The sequence below is a fragment of the Archocentrus centrarchus genome, chromosome 24 (assembly GCF_007364275.1).
Source record: "Archocentrus centrarchus isolate MPI-CPG fArcCen1 chromosome 24, fArcCen1, whole genome shotgun sequence".
Taxonomy (NCBI): domain Eukaryota; kingdom Metazoa; phylum Chordata; class Actinopteri; order Cichliformes; family Cichlidae; genus Archocentrus; species Archocentrus centrarchus.
Window position 1 is genome coordinate 8473907 of NC_044369.1, and position 22265 is coordinate 8496171.

Genomic DNA, 22265 nt, shown 5'->3' on the forward strand with positions numbered 1-22265 from the left:
GGATGGCGTGAAGTGGAAAGAGAGCAGGGACAGCTGACTCAGCAGTGGAGAGAACAGCAAGTGTGCCTACAAACCAGGTCTACTCTCTTAAATAAAAAAAAAATCTGCAATTTTAATGTATGTTTCATACAGTTAGCACTTTTCTTGCAAATATTAGAAACGTTTAAATGACAAGTAGTTACAGATGTCACAGACTGCATGTTTGTGTTGATGTGTGCATGTATTCTGCTAGATTGTGTGCACTGACAAGTGGGCTGTGGGACATAAAGGTCAGTCTGTGGGAGACTACAGTTAGTGACAAGTGGCTCCATTTAAAACCTGTTCAGTGGTTACAATATTAGTTGCTGAAAGACTGTTGAATAATATCAGATTTACAGTAGTATTATTTTGTTTAACATAAAGTTCTTAAGGTGGACCCAATGGCAGGTTAGTCAAAACGCAAAGAAGCACAAAGAAATCCAAAAGCAGGGAAACAGCAGAAACACTACAAGGGAAATTCAGGAGGATAAGATACCAAAAAACGAAGGATTACAACAATAAATGAGGATACTAACATGACAGTTTTTTTTTTTTAGGCATTTAAAGACAAGTGTGTTTTCAAAAGTTCACTGGATAATTTCACAAAGGGTAAAAATGTTCACTTTTGCTTCTGCTCGTGGGTTTGGGGCAGAATGGCGTCTCTGGAGAATATTGCTGACCTGATGAAGTCTGCAGATGATCAGAAGACACTGATCACGCAAAAACTGAACAAGCTCATCGGAGAGTCTGTGGATATCTCCTCTTTGACTTTGGATGAGTCGACATTATTACCTGATTTAAAGGTATAGGTTTAAAGCTATGTGTTCAAACAACTGGCACATGTGACATGAAAAGTATAATGTTATTATTTTGAATATGTTGAACAGGAGATGGACAGCAGACTGCAGGCTGGAATGAAAAAGCTATCAGAAAAAGGCATCAAAGAGGAAAGACAGGGCCCGGAAGCCGCATCCTCCCCATCCTTCGGCAGGGGCCTCCAAAATAGCTTCCATCATTTTGAGCAGCTCAGACAGCAACTGGAGAAACTTCAGTCAGCTGTCTGGGCTCTGGACTGCTTCCTGGCCACAGTGAGAGAAGTCAAGACTGAGATCCAAACTGTGTTGGCAAGCCAGCACCTGAGCAGGCAGAAACAGCAGGCAGGCTGGGAGCAGGACAGCCATTCTTTGCGGGCAGTAATGCAGAGGTTGCAGGCTGCTACTGTGCAATCTGATTCTGTGGACAGCAGTTTAAAGGCAGTGGGGATGACTCTGACTATGGATGGTGCACCTGTAACATGTCAGGATGTGGTTAAATCGGTCACAGAGCATGTTGTGGAGATAGAAAAACAGGACATACAGGAACATGAGGAATTGAAAACTGTGGCGATATGGCAGACAAAGTCTGGCAATGCTTCCCTACAGCAACAGGAGGTGCAAGAAGATCCCTCTGCAAGTGAGGCAAATGAGGAGTCAGGTTTGGAGGCCAAAAGGTGTAAGCTGGAAGGAGAGAATGAGACAAAGACCCAAAGGGAGGAAGAGCACACGACTCAAACATGGAGACTTGGAGAAGATGTCGCAGAAACTACGGACCAGAGACAAAGAAGAAAAAGCAGCCTGGTTAAGAAACAGGGAGAAAAGAAGGAGAGCTTGGTCCAGAGGAGAGCAGCCTTGTTAGCAACACTGATGGAGACAAAGAAAGAAGCGGAGCAGCTGAACCTGCAGGAGCCCACTCTGCCTGCTCTTCAACAGAGGTACCACACACCACCACCACCACTCCATCTATCCATCCATCCATCTATCCATCCATTCTCTTCTGCTTATCATATTCAGGGTCATCGGGGGGCTGAGGCATCCATACAATAATAGTTCTTTCTAAATTCTCTCAGAATGTCAGAAACCTCTTTTTCTCCATATCCTCTTTTGCTATCTGCAGGATACGTGCCTTGACAGAGTTGGAAAGTCGTCTCGCTGACCTGCTCTCTGAAGTGCAGTACATACAAGGTGCATTGTCACAGTCAGGAACCCCCGATCAGAGTCAGACCAGAGAGGTGGACGATCTCTGGGAGGAGACATCAAGAGCTGTAACTGAAAGGTAAAGACCCACACACTGTTTGGTTATTACTGCTTATATCTTTGATTGTTTCTGCAGCTCTCTAGTAGTTGTTTTACTTTGCTGAGCTTGTTACTAAATGTGTTGTGTTGTGTTATGGATCACATACAGGCTGGAGCAGTGTGGTGTCCTAACAGAGCTGCTGAAGAGGTTTCAGAGCATTCGTGGTGAGCTGAGTGTGACACTGCAGAGAGCAGAAAGCACTATCAGCGAACAGGCCTCCTACATGGGGAAAGATAAGCTGCAGAGACTATACACTAAAGTATGTCACACTGTTAAGCTTGACTAATGAACATAAAGACATCATAGTGATCCCTGTGTAGATTATTGGCTTTTCTCTTTGTGCTGGAAATGTATCATTCAGGCGTAAGCCATATTTTTGTGTGTATGTGTGGTTTTAAAGGTCCAGGAAACAAAAGCAGAGCTGAATGGCCTTGGAGATGGTATAGAGGAGGTCCGCAGTGTCTGCAGACAGATTCACACTCACTCACGTCAGATACCAGAATGCACCTTCACACCATTTGAGAGTGAAGCTGATGCTCTCATGGATCGCTGGCTGGATGTGAGCTTATCCACTTCACACTTTTTCTTCTTCTTCTTTTTTTGTGTTTTGTTTAAAAAATATTTCATTATTTTCCCTGTCTGTGGAGGTTTGACTTTTTTTTTGTGATATGAAGCTTATTTTTAGCTCCTCTGATATTGCATGCAATCTGTTGCATTCCACAGAAAGAGCGGGGGGGGGGGGGGGGGGGGGGGGGGGGGGGGGGGGGTAACAGTAAAAGCATTTTAAGGGGGGGTAAAGGAGACTATGAGGCCGAACCTGGAGCAAAGCCATTGCTTTTCAGAAATGTTTCGAACAAGATCAAAATGAAAAAGCTACAGGAAAAGATAAAAGCTTCTGTTTATGCCTGTGTGCTTCACATGGGAATAAACAGGAGTATTCTCATAGTCCACACACTGTCCAGAGAGAGCCACACACACCTGCACAACAACCCACAGAAGGCCTGCAAACAAATACTCATTTGAGGGTTTTCAAAAAAACATATGTCATTAAAGAAATATTTATTGTAATTTAGAATAATGTGTTTTTCTAATAATGTATTTTTGAGTTGAGTTCTTTGTTGTTTGTTTTACAAATTATTGTGCTGCACATACATCTTTGACATTAAATCCAATCAATATTTCCTGTATAAATGCTGCTTTCCTACTTTTGTCATAATGTTGTTGATCCCATATGTGATAGATAAAGATGCGTATTCTAGGTTTAGGTTGTTAACAATGTTGGTATTTAATTTATTTGCAGTTATCAGAAAGAACAGATTCCTGTCTTGAAAATGTACATCTAGCCTTGTCTCTGTGGGACGGAGTCCTTCAGCTGGGGACAGAAGTGGAGCACTGGACCAGCGATAAAGTAGCAGTGTTTGCTCAGTGCCCGTCCTTTCGGTCTGAAGATGACATCAAAGCACTGCAGGTAAAGCTGAGTTCTCGTGAGTCATTACCTCCGCCAAGGAGGTTATGTTTTTAGCAGGATTTGTGTGCGTGTGCGTTTGAGCTATTGTGTTTACATGTGTGTAAGCATGATAGTTTGAAAGGTTTTGAATGAATTCTGATAAAACTTTGTTGGGGTGTAGAGTGGAGTCATGTGAACAATCCATTAAAATTTGGTTTACATCCACAAAAGGTCATCTTAATGATTTATTAGTCGAAAATTGACAAAAAACCCTTATAACTATGATCCTTACAAGTGTGGTGTGTATTGTCAACGTATAGAAAGTACCATATAGAGATTTATACAGATAATAATGCTATATAGAGCTTTAAAACTATGTTTCTTGTTCCCTCATTTTCTTTAGTTTATACTTAAAATTAGACTTAAAATTATGTCAAATATATTGAAATGGGTTTCAACAGGGCAAATAATAAAAGCCTGCAATTTGCACACGTTTTTACTGCTCTACAAACTTCTTAACATACAGAAAACAAAATCAATATATATATGCAAAATATAATACTATCCCCCTTAAACATAAATACTGCCTCAAAAAAATAAATAAATACTGCCTCAAGAGTGAGCTGCTGGTGGAGGTTTGCACTCTCAGAGTGCTTCTTGTTCAGTTATCTTTAGCCACAGATTTCTGTTATTTTGAATAATGTTTACCTCCCTTGCACTGTCACCAGAATGAGACTGTGATTCAAGAAGAGCGTATACAGCATTTCCACCGAAGAGCCACTGAGATTCAGACACTGCTTCAAAGCACAGAGTCCCCTCTGGAGCTCCAGGTAAGCCTTGTTCTGGTTTAGCTTTCTTTCTAGGCTGCAGTGAAATGTTTCCCTATTCCATGAATAATGTTAATTTGATGAGGGCAACACGTCTCAAAAAGGGGCAACATAAGGCTGGAAAAGTAAGTGGTACCAAAAAAAAAAGAGTTGGAGGAACATTTTGCAACTAATTCGGTTTAACTTTCAACATGTCATAACTGACCTGATCTTTGGGCCATCAGGTGGCACTGCGTTAAAAACAGGCATAATTCTGTCACAGAAAACATTGTATAGGCTCAGGAACACATCCAGAAATCACTGTCTGTGAACACCGTGCCATCCATAAATATAGGTTAAAGGTCTATCATGCAAAAAAGAACCCAACGTGAACATTATTTAGAAACACATCTTCTCTGGACCAAAGCTCATTTGAAAAGAGCTGATGGAAAGTGATGTACAGAGGAGAGGGACCATCCAGCTTAATATTAGTGCTCAGTTCAAACGCCTGCGTCTCTGATGGCACGGGGGTTCAGTGGTGTCTATGGAACTGGCATCTTGCACGTCTATAAAGACACTATCAATGCTGAAAGGTACAGACAGGCTTTAGAGAAACATATGTTAACCTTCCAGATGACCTCTTTTTCAGGGAAGGCCTCGACTATTTCAGCAAGACAATGTTCCGTTACAACAAGACATCGATTACAATAGCACGGCTTCAAAGGGTGCTGAACAGGTCTGTCTGCTGTCCAGACCTTTCACCAACTGAAAACACTTCATCACGAAACTAAAAATATGACAACGAAGACCCAGGAGTGTTAAACAGCTGTTAAACAGAATCCTATTTCAGGCAAGAATGGGACAAACATTCCTTACCCAAAAGTGGCTTCAGTTCCCAGACATTTAGGGACGATTATTAAGAGAAGAGGGGATGATACAGAGTGGTAAACACGGCCCTGTCCCAACTCCTTTGAGTCGTGTTGTTGCTGTCAAATTCAAAATGACCAAAAAAACCTAAAACAAAACAAATTTATTCAAAAGGTTTTTTTTTTTTTAATCTTAAAAAAATCACACATTTTCTTAGTTTAACCTATTTGTTATGTTTTCAGAGTTCTATTGTGAATAAAATCTGGGTTTATGAGAAACTGCAAATCATTGTATTCTGTTTTTATTTACATTTTGTACAGCGTCCCAACTTTTTTGGAATTGTGATTTGTATTGTCTTGAATTGTATTTTCAGCTTATGTCTAGTTTAAATTTCACTTGTTTAGCCATTTTCACCATGACAAAGGAGTTTTTGCTTTTTTGTAACATAGAAACAAATGATTAAATATGTTTTCCATGCCTCTCAGCGACACAATTCTGTATATCGAGTCACGGTATCTTGCCAGCGGAGGTGTTTTGATTGATTTTGTTTTGTTAAGGTGGTAGAAACCCAGATGCGGAAGAAGCTAGAGGAGCTGAAGGAGCTCATTTCTGAAGCTGAGGATGTTTACAAGCAGATGGTGATTACTAAAGGACAAATAACTGGGAGGATGGGCGAGTGTTTCAACTCCCTGCAGAAGATTCAAGACTCCCTCCTCACTCTTAGTGGTCCAGATGTTGCGACAGTCCTTGGAAAACTTAAGGTAAGTGCTTAAGTAAGTCAAATTTGAAAAAAAAAATACACATAAGACGCAACAATAGATACTAAATAATAACAAGAACAAATTAGCAGCTGGAATTTAAGGACAGTTGTCAAAAATGACTTTGGGTCATATAGAAGCTTTGACCTTATCAGAAACATAGATGGTAACTGATGGTGGTCTCCTACCACTACATAGGGGTGTCTGTTTCTTTTTCTTGTTGTTTTTGCAGCTTGTACTTTCAAGCTGCAAAAACAACATTACACAAAGACAACAAAAGCTGACTACATTTAAAAATCTGCTTAAAACACACCCCTCATATTCTTACCTTTTGGTTCCTTCAGGAAATTTCAAATAGTTTGGAGGAGCTGAAGATTCATTTTGCTTTAATGATCAGGATTAGAGACATAAACACAGAAGTAAGTGCCCAAATATCCAAACTAAGACACATCAGGCACTTTTAGGCACAGTTATTTGTGACATATGTTACCAAACCATGAAAACCAGTGAGTGATCCATTAGCCAAACTATCAGTTTTCTCTTACAGACCTTCAATCAGTGAACTGAAACGCTGCTACAGTGTCTGCATAACACACTGTGATTAAAAAGTAAATAAATGGCAAATCAATAAAACTGATTCAACCCCTGCAGTTTGCGCTTTATTTTAACAATGATCACTTACAAAGAGATTTTTTTTATAATTTGGAAAGAGAGTGTTGAGATCTGTGGACAGATTACATTTTGTTTTTCTCTGAACATTTCCTATAAAGCTTCAGTCAGTGGGTTTGCTCCATCAAATATAAGTATTTTAATTTTTGGCTTGCATATTTTAAAGCTGCCTTGTTACAATTATCATGACTAATAGATGCTAATACGGGCTGAAGGCAAAACACAGAAACAAATTTCACCAATATTTTTTAATTTCCTGGCCAACAGTATTTCCTGAATGAACTTAAATCTCCTGTTTGAACCGGCCAAATTAGCCAAGATGTTGATCACTGGGGTTTTAAAAAGATAATCACTAACAGTCTTTATTTGTTCTACTGCAGGAGCTGTGTCGGCAGCTCCAGTCCCAGGACGAGCAGGCGGAGAGCCTGTTGGAGGATGTGCATGTTATGGCCTCTATTACGTGCCCAGAGAGCCTACAGAGTCTATCTGTGGAAGGGATCCAGCTACAGGAAAAAGTCAGAAACACCCATCAGCTCTTCTCTGAAGTAGAAGAACAGACTGAGAGGAATATTCGTGATCTGGACCGGTAACAAACATCATAAAAAAAATATTTTAAAAGGAACCTACAGGAGCTGCTGTGCAGAAATTTCTGTTTCTTTGTCTTTCAAAGTTTGTCATCAGGGGATCGGCATAAAGAAAATAAATCACTGAACTCAAACAGTGTTACTGCAGTGCAGGAAGAACTAACTGCTCAGTAAAGTCTACAGGTTATACTGGGAAGCTAGTGCTTAAACAGAGCAATAATGTGCTACCAAACATTTTGAAAACATAAAACACATGCTTGTACAGTATTGTGTAAATGCCTTCAGTCTTGAGCAATAGTTGTCCAGGCTTTCTGAAGGTCTTTCAGAGTTTTTCTTTGGACATTGGCTGCTTTTTCCCTAATTTTCAGTCCACTCTTTGTACCTGAGCATTTTCAGAGGAATGATTTTTGTTGTTGTTTGTTAAGCATAAAAAAAAGGTCAGTTGTATCTTTGGGCACTTTATTACTAGCAGTCTGTCACAAAACCATACAAATTGTTCCCATTTCTTTCTTTACAAAAAAATGGCAAAAATAAAATAGTATTTTTACACCAACAATGTTATTCCCAAAGAGCTATTAGCTGAAAACTTGGCATATCTTGGTATGTTGTGCAATGTGCCCTTAAAATATTTGAGGAAACTGGACAATCGGAGGATGAAAGGAGGGGAAAAAAAATCCAGCAAAGACCTGAGATACATCTGGTCCATTATTCACTGTATTTCAATTTAGGTTTTCACATATTTTGATATATTGCTGCACCTAGTTCCCATTTTCCTAGCAAAATATAAAGAAATGAGAAATGGCTCAAGAATTTTGCACAGTACTATAAATATTAAAAGCATTCAGCTCTAGATGGCATAAATGTGATTATGTAAACTCTTCTTCTTATCCTGACTTTTTCTTTCTGTACTTACAATTTGAAGAATAAGATTTTAAGGATAACATTATTGCCTGTTATTATTACTGTAAACAAATCATATGAAAAGGCATCCTAGTTGTCATATTGTGTTTCAGATTTCCCTGTTTGTTACACTCCTTTTAATTGCAAAGATGTGAAAGTAAAAAAAGAATGAATAACATCCTGGAACAGCTGGGCACTATTAGTCTTTTCTTGGGATTTACTGACAAAAAGAGAAAATTAAAAGCACATCAGAGTTATCTTTAAAACCTCCCAATCAGTCACATTTACTTTATATGTAATATTCATAAACTGTGGGCACAAACAGCCTTACAGAGCGACACTGCTTAAACCAAGGAAGAACAAAAATACATCAAAACAAGTTCAACTAGTTTCCTGAGTCAGTCTTGAGTTATGTGACAGAATAATTTTCTCACTGTAATGTCACATCAGCCTATAGAGCATTCAGCATACTATACAGTATCTTCATGTGTCTGCAGCACTCATATGCCATGTATTCATGCTGTTTGTGTGTTTCAGGCTGCAAACAGAGAAGGAGCATCTGGAGCAGTGGCTTCATGCTGCTGAGGAAAAAGCAGCAAAGGGGGAGAATCTGAGTCTTCTGCAAGAAGAAGCACTTCAGCAAAGGTAAACCTTATTCCTGATGAAGGTGTGTCATGGTCTCCATGCAGATTTCCAAGGGCTTGGGTGTGTGAATATACTTATATATAGAGTAAAGCCAGTGCTTCACAAAAACTGCTTATCAGATGGAAATGACACGAGAACAACAGACTGACAGTTAAGACGAGCAAACCTGACCAACATGCAGGTGTTGTCACCAAAGAGTCAGGAGGTTTTATAGCTTATTGTTCTCCCGGGTGACTCATTCTTTCCTACGTGTCTATTGTAATTACACAAAAGTCTAGTAGATTGTAGATTGAGGTGTAAAGCACTTGTTTTATGTCACATTTTATTATTAATTGCATGTTCGGGATCCAGCAACTATCAGCTGCAGTAAACAGTTTAATAAAAACAATATAACCCTGTAAAATAGCCCTGATTAATCAGATCATAGCTTTAATCTTGAGACATGCGCAGCATACCAGCACACACAGCAGTCAAGATACTGTATAACCTTTGAACTTTAATTACGTTGTTTCAATGTGAAACTTTGTGTAGGTGAATTTCTTATATTCATATAGGAGGAGCTGCAGGGTTGTGACCATTTTGTCTTTTTCAACTTATCCACCACGTCAGTCGGTGCAAGAGGGAATAAAGTGCAGCTTTTATTTCTCTGCAGGGTGAGGACAGAGCTCCTCAGTCAGCTTGTGTCATCTTTACAAAGCAGCAACCTTCAGCAGTTGGCGGTGCTGGAGGACAGTAAAAAACTGCTGGAACAATACCACAACTTCTACACTAACATACCGGGTGACTCTAAGGACACGCGGTCCTCTCTGAGGGAGGACATTGAGGTGTTTCGGGCTTTGTCCAAGTCCGCACAATCATGGATCAGAGATTTGAGACAAGCTGTTGACTCTGCACTTGTTGAAAGCCCCGGGATTCAGACTCCTTTAGAGCAAAAACTTCACTGTGCTCAAGTAAGAAAATGTTGCCAGCACTGATCATACTCTGCTAAAAATCGAAACATCACAAGTTCTATTTAACCTGTTTACCAAGAAAGTATGCTCCTTAGGTCTGTATCGTGCATGTGCTGAGGGCTTGTTTGGACAGGTGACAGAAAGGCCGAATTATTTGTGGAATATTGAACACCAAACCTTTTTACTCTCATATAAGGAATTCTGACGTGGGTGTGCCTACAGTAGTGTGTAATGTCACATGAGGGTGTGGTGCAGGTGGTTTTGTTTTTGTCCATATTTGTTCCAACTTGTTCAAAACTAAGGAGTGTATATTTGCTGTTCAGAACTGCTGTTAGATTCACTTTCTGGACTTGAGAAGTGTGCTGCACTGCTGAGGATTCTGGAGGTTTTTCTAACCTTTTTTCTTCATTTTACTTAGGTTATGTACTGACATGTAAAATCTACAAAATGCATTACAGGCAGTGTTAAATGCCACATTCGAGGGGGAAGCTCGCTTGGAAGAGCTCAGAGTTACTGGAGATGATCTGTGTCGCAGAGCATTGAATCAAGATGACCTGAAACAGGAAGTTCAGGAAACTGTTCAGAGAGCAGAGGAGCAGTGGAGAGGAACTTTGCAGTCAGTTGAACCCTATTACAGGTGAGTGAAACAGGTAGATGGTTCTCCAGCCACTAATGAAGCTATGTGGTAAAATTATTACATATTAAAAGCTGTTAATCCTGGCTTTTTATTGAACCATTATCATGCTTCATTTTAAGTCAGAAATGGTTCTAATCTCCTGTTCTTACTGTTCTTTAGTGCTCTAAAAGCTGATCCAGAGGTCACTTCTTTGTACCTGGCCCAAAGGCGGGAGGCTTGCTGTAAAGTGGAAGAGCTGCAGCACCAAACAGATCAGCTTCCCACTTTCTTTCCTTGGCCTGGCACAGCTGAGCGTAAACAAGCCTACCGTCTTGCCCATCAACTACAGGAGGAAATCGAATCCTTGCAATTAACCCTTACCAGCATGTCTGAGAGGAGACATGAGCTGACTGAGCAAACCAGCAACAGCATCTGGAAGGATTCCTCCTGGGCTGAGCTCGACACCCGCTGCCCAGCACTGATGGCAGAGCTGAAGGTAAAAATTCACTTTTAATGTTCAACTGATGTCTGCAGCCTACAGTGTCTCTGAGTATGGATTATCTGCAAAATATTAGGCGAAGTTGCATGGGGTTGCACTGAAGTAACGAAGTAGCTCAACTAATGTGAAATGAAGGAAATTTGATTTAATCAGAAAAATGTATCCATATCGCTCATTTCTGATTTTTAATCAGCTTAAGTAAGCCATAACACATTAAAGCAAGTGGGCACAGAAAAAAAATGCCCACATTAAAAACTTTGTATTTGTCTGAGGATTTTGGTTTATGTTAGTGTAAAAAATAGCTGTCATATTTCTTTATAGCATCTGTATAGTCAGATCCATAATTTGTTGGATACTGTAGAGTGGATTTTATCAAACAAAGAATAATTGAAGTGCAGACTTTTAGCTTTAATTCAACATTTAACAAAAATTCTCGATTAACTGTTTGGGAATTGGAGCCATTTTTTTGCCCCATTTTCAGAGGCTAAAGAGTGATTAGACAAACTAATATAACTGCCCAAAGTCTAGAACCCAAATGAAACGCACTGCATGTTTACTGCAGCCCCCTTTAGTTGCTGTTTGCTTGTAGATCTCTGCCTTCAGCTTTATCTTCAGTAACTGAAAAACATGCTCTATTGCGTTCAGATCAGGGGACTGACTTAGCTGTTGAGCAATATCCCATTTCTTTGCCTTGGGAAATTCTTGGGTTGCTTTTGCAGGACGCTTTGGGTCATTATCCATTTGCACTGTGAAGTGCTGTCCAATAAGTGTTGCAGCTGAATCTGAGCAGAGAGTATAGCCCTGTACACTTATCAGTGAACACTAGTGCCCCAGTTCCACTGACAGCCCATGCTGTAACACTGCTGTTTCATCTGTCCAAAGAATCATTTTCAGAACTGTGACGTTTTCCGTCAAAGTCAAATCTGGTCTTCCTGAGTATAACCAGTGGTTTGCGCCTTGTTGTAAAAACCTCTGTATTTACATTCATGAAGGTTTCTCTTGATTGTTGACAACAATACGCCTACCTTCTTGAGTATGTTCTTGACTTGGTTAGATGTTGTGAGGATGTTGCCATGTTGTAATTTTGTCATCATGCTCTTTAGTTGCTTTCTGTGGTCTTTCAGGCTTTTTGGTGTTGCTGAACTGACCCTTTAAAAAAAAACAAAAAAAACCCATACCTGTTTATTTGGCTGATCCTAAAGTTTTTGTCCTCTCTCTGACTCTCACTTGTACTGACATCTCTTTGGGCTTCATATATACAATGAAAAGCTATAAAATGGAAATCCAACACTTATATTATGTCTGCTTTACTTGTCTTGAAATAAGAAGGGAACAGGCCTCACCTGGCCATGAAACGGCTCGTCAGTCAGTTGTTCTCTGAAAATAAAGGACTGTGTATAAAATATGTTAATGCAGAATTTTTGTAAAACCCCCTTGAATTATAGCTGAAAGTCTGCACTTCAATCACATACTGAGTGGTACGCACATGCAGACCTACAAGAACTGTATCTTTGTTCAACACATTATGGACCTAACTATTTCTTTTTGGTGTTCAGAATAAAGAGTTTAAATTGGAGAGAAATGTTTGCTTCATTGTTCATTCTATTTAGTTATTGTACAGCATGACATGATCTGAGGATGAAATAAATTTACAGCAGCATCATTCACTCTGTCCTTATTTCCCTTGTGTATCACACACAGTTTTACCAAGGGCTGCTAAAAGCCATTAGCCTACATTTTCAGGACTCTGGCATTAAAGTCACAAAAGACAGCAAGTTGTGTTTCGTTCACGTTACGATTATTTGAACCCTTTTGGAGCATGAAGTTGATGGGTTGTGTTTCAGCCTGTTTGTGTGTAAGCTGACTGTGGCTTGTTTTGCTTGAAACATCCACAGGATGTGTGCTTCCGGCTCGAGGAAGGTGCGAGTAATGAGGAACATTTTGGCCAGTTACTGCAGCACTGTTACCACAAATTGACGTCCCTGCAGGAAAGAATGTCAGCCTGTCAAGCCCAGAAAGAAATCTCAGCTGGAGCAAACACTGATGTTGTGGCTCTGGAGGTTAGGTGCATTAATTCGTGTTCATTAGTGTAACAGTTTTAAAGAAATGTGTATAAATGGAATCTATGATCTGCAAAAATGTAGCCATTTATAAGGTTTTCTGCTTACAATAAATCATAACTGTCACTGTTTTCTGTCACTCTTTTCAGGCTTTGCTACAAGAAGTAACAGACATTGAAAAAGACCTTTTACAACTTGCGTCTCTTAAGGACTCCATCAAAGTCAGTTCCATAGCTGAGGCCCAAGCAAGCCTGACCCAGCAAGTCAGCAACCTCCAAAACCACAAGAGGGCACTAGAGAGTAGCATCAGAGAGACTCTAGCACAGCTCAAAGTGAACAGGGATGGAAGCATTCAGCAAGTTATAGAAGAAGCTTCCTATGTACAGACAGCCCTTAAAGACCTGGCTGAAGGTGTGAAGAGTCTGTTTGGCATCAGCGAAGCTTTGCCTGATATCAGCCAGCTGAAACAACAGTGGTGTACGATACAGGTAACAAGAACATATCCTTTCATATGTTGGTATAAACCTGCAAAATAGGAATTAAAAAAGACACCTCCCAATATTTCCAATGACAGGAAAATATTTTTGTTTGTCTCGCAGGACTGTGGTAGCAGGTTGACAGCGTTGGCAGCAAGAGCTGAAGAGCTGCAGAGGACCAGAGAGTCGAGCAGCACACAGGAAACTCTTCCTGCAGACATCATTTTGACTGTCAGTGCCATGTTTGGAGACCTTGGCAGGTACTTTACCTCGTTCTGAAACTGAATATTTAACCATTCCCATATTTACTCACAGTATCAAATTAATGTGGAAAACTTTTAGACATTTCTGGGGACTTTAAGACTGTTCTTGAAGTTAAATGAAGCTGAAAATATTAAAGCAGCATTGAGGAAGGGACATAAATATACCAAGAAAAGAGTTTTGGGGGGAAAACTTGCACTATTTGCAACAGAAAGTAACTGGGTTGATGGTGAATGTGACTGGCACTTCAGGATACCGTTGCAGTAAGATAGACTATCGTGGTTTATTTGAAAATGGACTTGTTATGGAATGGTATGACTAATTCCCTGCTTGTTGTCTCACTCTAGCCTCAGGTCCATTTTTTTGCAAAAGAAGCAGCATTGTGCAGAAAACACTGCAAACAGAGTGAGAGAGACCATCAGCCAGCTGCAAGAGTGGAGCCAAAGAATACAAGCTGAACCATCAACACACAGCCAGGTAAAGCTCAACGTGTTCATGTATATATGTCTTCTGATATACTGAATTAATTAATTAAGGTTTTAAAATAAATGCGACCTTTGCTTCATGTGCACAGTAAAACCTGGTACTGTTGTTCTTGTATGAAAATCTGCAGGCTTATATTTGCACTACATCTCATAAAAACACTGTTGCACGGTTAACACGCCGTCTCTCTCTCTCACTCTCTCATCAACTTTCATATTGATTACAGGATAAGCATATTGTGACACATAAAAGTAATTCAGGTGGAAAAAAAACACCTTGACTTGCCACTCGACGTTGACACAGAAGCAATATTTGAAATAAATGTGGCTTAAATTCTGTGAGTGAGATTAAACAGACTTAAAAGGCGCAGTGTGACCTCAAACCGTGTCTCCGACCAAAAAACAATCTGCATTTGCACCATATATTATTCTCAAAACAAGCTCAATTGGTGTTCACAGCTAGATAAGATCAGGATCTTGGTTAAACCAGATGTTTTTTTTTCCAGTGTGTGGTTTCTGTTTACCCTGTAAAGTCTTTTTTTTTTTTGAGTTTGTGTATCTGTGTGTGCTGTCACAGGAAACTCTGGATGAAGGTTTGCAGCTTCAACAAGCACTTTATAAAGTTCTCTCAGAACAAAACTTTCTTTTTAATTGCCTGGGAACAAGCGTGGCTCAGAAATTGGAGAAAAGTGCTTCAGCCACGCTCACTGAAAGCCAGTCTGCACGTGATTCCATATCTAAACACCTGGTAAGTGTCTCCCATGTTGTAGAAAGGTACAGTCCAGTGGAATTATAGTCGTAACATTATTATTGTCTGGTTAGAATTGTTTTTAATGTTATTTATTTCATAGGCCATTCCTGTTTGTGGCAGTGCACACCTGGAAAACAAAGATTTGCCAAGCAGAAGTGAACAAGAAAGTGGAGTACCTCATTCAGCTTCTAATGGAAAAACTCTAGCCAAAACTCTGGGTCTTACGGCTTCTCCTTTCTCTTGTGCAACAGACAGCCAGGAAAACTCAGGCAGTGATCAGAATGACAACAAAATTAAAACCAAGGGCACTGAACCTCCTGCAGAAACATCAGGAGGTTTGAATGTGGAAGCCGATGCCATAAAACAAGACCAAGCAGGGGTGGTAAAAACTAAAGTTGATGTCTTAGCCCAGATTCAGGTTGCATGCTCAGAAACTCCAGTTGTTTTAAAGACCCAGATAGACCCTCACCAGTTAACACCACAGGAAGTACTCTTGAAGTCTTATCTTGGGCCAAAAGATAATAGCGTCCGCTTGTACACTGATTCCAGTTCTCAAAGCAGCATTTCTGAGAATGACACAGGGCCATTAGTATCAGATTCACATCCTAACCTCAACAAGAACTTAATAGCTCAGGAAGAAAACACACCATTGCAGAATGACATCACCTTAACCTTACTCTCAAAATTGTCAGCTGTAGGTGCAGACAATACTAAAGCCATTGATTCAGCACACTGTGTCCCATCCTTGATAGAATTACCACCAACAAAGCCAGACAGCTTACCCATTACTGACCCCAAAAGTGTGTCTGAACATCTAGAAGTGCAGTTAGAGACATTTGAGGCAAATACAAATGCTCAGAAGAACCACTGTAAACACAGTGGTGTGACCACAAAGAAAGTGTTCACAGTTGTATTGGACGTGGACCCACAGGACATGTGGCGAAAGGAAAATTCTTCTACAGAATTCCCAGAGATAAAAACTGGACTTTTTATGACATCAAAGAGTCAGGAGTCAGACAAAGACATGCAACACTGCAGTTTAGCTGCACATCAATCAGAGACATCTAAGGCGATCACCAGTGTGCGAGAAAAAGAGTTTTTCGGCGAGGACGTCAGTGTAGACATGCAGAAACGTGAAAATGCTAACGCCAGCAGCCCAGATACACCCAGATATTCACAGGATGCAGAGTTTTCTACCGCAAGGCCTACAGAGGTTTCCAGCAGAGTATTTCCTGAAAATAAATCGGGACTCTTTACCACTTCAATCAGTCCCGAATCAGATGAAATCGACTTTCAAAACCATTATGAGAGTCCTGAATCAAGCCCCTCAGTGTTAGTGAATACAGTTTGGGAGAAAGTAAATTGTGTAAGTGCCAAATTGCCATGCAAAGAAAACCACAAAGCCCATGGTTTAAAGCATAATGAGGTGTTGAAATCCTCCAAATCATGTTTCCCTGGTGCTGAATGTCAGCTCGCTGGTGCACGTGCAGCAGAAACAACATTTCCAGATGTCAAACCAAAGGAGACAACAGATTTCTGTGACTCTGGGGAGCGAACAGTGAGCACAGCGGAGGATTTACTGGAAAGTGGGGAGGCCTTAAATGACACACAGATATCTGCTACTGGCAAAAAACAAGTGACTCCTGATAACACTGTTTGCAGCGCAGACACAGCATGTGAGGAGGTGCCAAAAGGAGAAAACACAGAGGAAGCAAATGACTTGGAAAGCACAGAATGCAAAGGTTCAGAAGTGCCGGAAAGACGAGACATTGCTTTGCTGCCAAAAGGCAGAAGTGAGAGGAAGTTACCTGCAGCACTAGAAGACATGGGAGTAACACAGACACAGGTAGGTGTCATTTGGAAATTTTACTGAGTGGATTTTTCCTCAGAGATTTGCTCCTTTGGTGGAAAAAGTGGAAAATAGTGGAACTCTCTGAAGTCTTACTTCTCCTAACCATAAGCTATCCAAATATATCTTTGTAGCCAATTCTTGGCAATTGAAAAAATATTTACATTTGTCTCAATTTTTTACTCTAAAACTTTATGATTAGGGTTGCTTCTCACACTGAGTCAGAGGCTGTAATTCTGGCACAGCTGGTGGTAGACCAGCAGGTGGATGGAGAGGCTGGACCTCGCCGTTTGTAGTTAAAGGTGGCAATGATTGCAAATACATGTATTAACTGTAAGCTGACAGCCTCTAGAACCTTCCATGAAAATGTGTTCATTTGCATTTTAAACTTGGTGATGAATAACCCAGGCTTTCTAGGTGGCACCACTCTCCCTTCTTTCTTAAATTACATGAAGTTTGTTTGACATTTAAAAACTTGTTATTTCCCTATTTTACCTTAAAGTTAGAGAATATGTGTGTGGGGGAGAGAAACTGTCTTTCTGACATTTTGCTAGTGTGATTTTATCTAAAAATCTGTCCTAAACTTATCTGGAATTTATTTGCTTTTGGTACATTTTTCTCTCCCACCATTAAATGCCACCCTTTTGTCCCGTCATGCTTTCGATCATGCTTTGCATGATTTTGTCTTTTGTGAAATCCACAGTGAAAAGAATGTGTACTGCAAAAGAGGAAGGATAAACTGCCTCTCACTGCCTGTCACACAACGTCGTGCAATATAGCATCCAAAAATAGACATTTACAAGTCTTCACAAGATTTTTATGATTTTCTTGTGATATCTGCTGGACATCTGTGCTCAGCTTCTAGCAGCTCGAGAAGCACATGAGAAAATACATATGAAAGAAATACTAACCTGAGGTCACAGACTCTACAGGCCTCAGTTAGCATGTTAAATGTTAAAGTTCATGACAGCACAATTAGAAAAAGACTGAAGTATGGCTTGGTTTGCAACGCTGCATCTGAACAAACCCCCGGACTTCTAGAACGATGTCCTTTGGATAGACGAGACCAGAGTGAAGATTGTGTGGTCTTAATACACAGCTCCGCACAGCATATGAGCACAAACATCTCATATCAACTGTCAAGCACAGTGGTGGTGGGTGATGAGTTGGGCCTGTGAGAGTCCTGCGAAAACCTTTGTTTTTCATATCACTGTATATAAGTAGTCCCTGTGAGCCAAAATCCCAGGCTTCACTAAACACTGTTTCACACAGGCTTTTGACTCTTCTCTCTGTATGATGTATACAAGAGGGACATCAAGGCCCAGTAGAAGATAAATATGGATTATTTTGAATTGTAAATCATGCAAAGCTACACTAATAGAGCTTCACAATAAAATTATAGCTTTGGAAATGACCATAATAATTCATACTTCAAAACCTTTAAAAAAAGCTTCCCACAGCTTCGTCGTGCATGTATTGGTTCAAGAAGATGGACATTAATATAAAAATTTGGTTTAGCAAGCTTGAATATAAGATATTCTCTTTTGTACAGTTTTCCCATGTTTTCATGTTGTCTTTTGGCTCCACCCATGTATGCCCTCTTGCAGGTATACACCTTAGTACTTGTGTTCTTGTCTAGCCAAGTTATAACAAATCATTGATTTCTTTAAAGAGGTTAGAGAGACGGCATAAAAGGAGCCCTTGTCCCTCGGGGCAGACTGCTTATTACTCAGGCACATTCTTGTGTTAACTGTACTGACTTGCTGGGCTACCGTCAAACCTACTAATATTTAGCACTGTGGAGCAGGGGCAGAACAGGAAGTTCTGTCATTATCTGTAGACAAACATGTGGGATGAAGAAGGCTAAAATGTGACACCACCCCTGTCTTCTGTGTGTGCAGCCTCAGATCCCAGAAAGCATGGAGCCTGAGAGGACAGCACTGGGTTCAGCCGCTGATCTGGGTTCTAAAGAGGTGCCAGCTGGTTCAGGAGACTCCTGCAAACACAGGTCCACCATGTGGGAGATTTTATCTGAGATCCAGAATGTGGTGGAAAGAAGTAATATCATAAATGTAAGTATAAAGCAATTTTAATTTAAACTAAAATGCTGCTTCTCTGTTGTACTAATACTTGCTATGCCGATGAACTTGTTGCTACGGTAAGTTAATAAAGGTTTTTTGTAAAAGTCTGGACAAAAAATTAAAGGACTGGGGGAATAAAAATGAAGTTAATAGAGCTTTATCATTTACTGTTTATGTCACAAATCACATTTGTAGTAACAAATAATATAATAAAATGTAACAATATAGCATTGAAATACAAAATGTATATACTTTTTAAAGTTTTTTTCTTATGTTTGAGTTTAAGTACAGATGCATGTGTCCAAAATAGCAAGTGCATGGGACAGTGAGCAGATAAGAGTCGAAGTGTTTTGACTAATGTCTGTGTATTCCCATGATGCTGCAGACAGGAAGCATCTATGAGATGCAGTGATTTCCTCCTCTGAAGTTAGTGAGCTTAACTGCACACAGTATTCAGTTAAAAAAAAAAAACTGGCACTATCATTTTTTTCAATGCTTGTTCATGGAAAGGTCTGATACTTTATAAAGACATGTATATCCCTGATAATTTTATAAAAGTTATAGTAGTGTAAACCAAGCAAACTAAACTAGGACTTTAGGGTCATTTATAGTCAATACAGCTTGGTCCTATCAGTACATGGTACTTTAAACAAATCTAGTTATTTAATAATATTTTTTCAGTTATTTTCATTACATTTTCTCTCAGTGTTTTGAATCTTTTCCCTTTAATATTGCTCTTTTTTTAGAGAACATCCCACACTGATTTAAACTGGTACCTGAGGTCCTCTCCTGGAGAACCAGAGATTCAGTTGGTACGAACTGTTCAAAAAATTCTGGCATGTCGATATCAACCAGCACGACTCAGTGTCACGGCTATGGCCAAGCAACTGGAAGAGGCAAAGGTAGGCGCTGTAGTCGGATTGTCTTTTTTATTAAAAGAAAATGCAGATTTGACAAAATGATAAAAATGCAGAAATGTCAGTACGTGTCTGATCTCTGTCCTGTAGGAGTACCAGCACGCTGTGCAGGAACAAGTTGGTACTTTGAAAAACTCGAGTGCTGATAGGTTTTGTGAACCAAGCGACTTAAAAAGTGCTGAAGACCAGTGGAGTGCAGCACTGCTAGATGCCTCTGCCACAGTGCAGGTCAAAGCAGCCCAACTGGATCAGGTCAAACAGTACCACAGACAGATGAAGATCACCAGAGCTTTCCTGGAGGTTGTAGCTGCTGAGAAGGGGAAAATGAGCTTGTGAGTAATCGTGTGATTTGAAATTGAGCTAGGTTTTGTGCATTTGACATTTAATAGAGTATACTAATTGTTTGGGGGTTTTTTTTGCTGAATTTTGTCAGAAATACTTTGGGAAGCAGTGCTCTACAAGCTGAAAAACTCCATGTGCTGCTGCACACCATGGAACAAAAAAAAGATATGATGGAAGATTTGCTCCGCTTAAGTAGCCGGTTGTCAGTACACTTGAGTGACGCTGAAAGTTCAGGTGCTCTTCTTGCTCAGCTTGGAGATGTTCAGGAAGAATGGCGGCTTTTAAAAGGAAGTCTCAATAGAGCTCTGCGGCATGCCTCAAACTCCACCTGTCAATCCTCACTTTTTTTGAAAGAGGCTGAACAGCTGAAAGCCAAACTCGAAGCTCTCCAGAAATTCGACTGTCAAAACTTTGACAGCAAATGTTCTTTAGAATTTGTTTGTCTGACCACAGATCTGAAACTGTACAACCAACTTTACCTACATTTACAGTCCCAGTCAGATGCTCTCATCAATTTTTCTCTGGGTCAGAAGGAGAACGATGAAATCAAGAGTAGTCTTCAGGGATTGTCATCCTTGCTCAGTGTCACCAAAAAGAAACTTGATTCTGTGACGTTTAGCTCTGGCGACAGTTCTTCAACTAAGATCAACAACCAGCTTCGGGAGCTGATTGTATGGGCCAAGCAGGCTGAAAATCATATCTCCATTGGGAAAAAGTTGGCTCTTTTCCCAGAGGAGGCTCGTATTCAGATTGTCGAAATGAAGAAATTTCAGACTGATATTTTGTCTAGACAATCCAGGATGAGAGTACAAGTTGAAGAGATGAAAGAGTTAGCCTCTAATATGGAAAATGAAGAAGTGTTGAAGACAGTAGAGGACCTTTATGAAGCCATTGCTGACAGCTTGGATCTTGTTCTCGACACCATGAAAAAAGATCTTCAAGAGAGAGAGAAACTGTTATGTGCGCTTGCTAGCATGGATGCCTGTTTAGCAGAAACACATGCTAAAAGAGACCCCTGCACCCATGTTCACAATGTTTCAAAAGCAGACCTCAGAAAGCTGGAGAGTGACCTGAAAAGTCATCAATTAGCCACAGCGGAGATAGAGAGCCAGTTAAAACTGGTGGAAGAAATGTCAGAAAGTTGCAGGAAAATAGCCACAGGGTTGAGTCCAGCAGAGAGCCGCTATCTTGTCAACAGACTTTCAGGCCTCTGGACAGAATTAGATGGATTGCTAGCTCATGAGAAAGCCACTAGCTGCGAATTAGAGGAGCTGATTCATGAGCGCACCGCTTCAGATCGGGAGTTATCTACCATTCAGGCTAGCTTAAAGCAAATTTCTGCTGATCTGGAGCAGCTGAAGTTCCCTTTGACTCAAGAAACCCTTTCAGTGATTGCACAATGGAAACACATGCTAATGGAGCATCAGTGTCAAGCACAGGAGCTGCAGCATTGCCTGGAGGCAAAGCGAAACTCCCTGCTGTGTTGTATTGGGGAAGTGCAAGACAGGTTCAAGGCACTTAGCATAAATGTTTTCGAACAAGAAAAATATCTGAAGCTGAGGACACAAATGGAGGAATCTAGAGACATTGTCAAAGGGCAAATACAGGATGCCAAAAACAAAGCAGTCAGTTTGGATGAGAGGTTTAGACTATGCCAAACAGTCCTGGTTGAGCTTCCTTTAGTCAAGACACAATGTCAAGAAGCAGCAGACCAACTGGAAGTTATAGCTCAGGAGTTGGACCCATCTGTGCTTAATTCAGAGAGAGAGAGGATCCATCATACTGTCGAAACTTTGCTCTCTTGGGAGCATCGTGTCACAGATGATATCAAAAACCTAGAAGCTGAGTTTCTGACAGGTCTACGGTTTAACTCGGAGCTTCCTGCCTGTGTGGCGCTCTTAGAAAGCACAAGAGTGGAGCTGGAAGGAGCCAAACCAGTCAGTCCAGATGAAGCAGCCATAGATATTGCGCTACAACGATATTGGGTCATTTGGAGAAATATGGAGTCTGGGATACGGATGTTGGAAAATCTGGGACAGAAAGAAAAACTTGACCTGAGAAACTACAAGGAGCTGTATTCCCTTAGGGATTCAGCCTTGCAAGAATTCCACTCACAGATGGTAAGCTTAAATTATTAATATATATTCATTGATTTGGGTGTTTTCCAAAACATTC

The 22265-nt window shown here is 40.3% G+C and overlaps 1 protein-coding gene across 1 annotated transcript in view; it reads left to right on the plus strand.

Moving 5' to 3' along the window:
* Positions 1–22265, plus strand: part of syne2a (spectrin repeat containing, nuclear envelope 2a) — an 86593-nt gene that overhangs the window by 17301 nt on the left and 47027 nt on the right. Inside the window, exons 27-49 of the mRNA XM_030721973.1 lie at positions 671–821; positions 906–1768; positions 1951–2109; positions 2239–2389; positions 2531–2689; positions 3431–3598; positions 4306–4407; positions 5808–6011; positions 7058–7263; positions 8699–8806; positions 9459–9756; positions 10215–10393; positions 10553–10868; positions 12767–12931; positions 13081–13419; positions 13531–13667; positions 14016–14145; positions 14728–14898; positions 15002–16747; positions 18652–18822; positions 19578–19733; positions 19839–20080; positions 20182–22210. Coding sequence (XP_030577833.1) covers positions 671–821; positions 906–1768; positions 1951–2109; positions 2239–2389; positions 2531–2689; positions 3431–3598; positions 4306–4407; positions 5808–6011; positions 7058–7263; positions 8699–8806; positions 9459–9756; positions 10215–10393; positions 10553–10868; positions 12767–12931; positions 13081–13419; positions 13531–13667; positions 14016–14145; positions 14728–14898; positions 15002–16747; positions 18652–18822; positions 19578–19733; positions 19839–20080; positions 20182–22210 — 8350 coding nt within the window. The remainder of the gene's footprint in view (positions 1–670; positions 822–905; positions 1769–1950; positions 2110–2238; positions 2390–2530; positions 2690–3430; positions 3599–4305; positions 4408–5807; positions 6012–7057; positions 7264–8698; positions 8807–9458; positions 9757–10214; positions 10394–10552; positions 10869–12766; positions 12932–13080; positions 13420–13530; positions 13668–14015; positions 14146–14727; positions 14899–15001; positions 16748–18651; positions 18823–19577; positions 19734–19838; positions 20081–20181; positions 22211–22265) is intronic.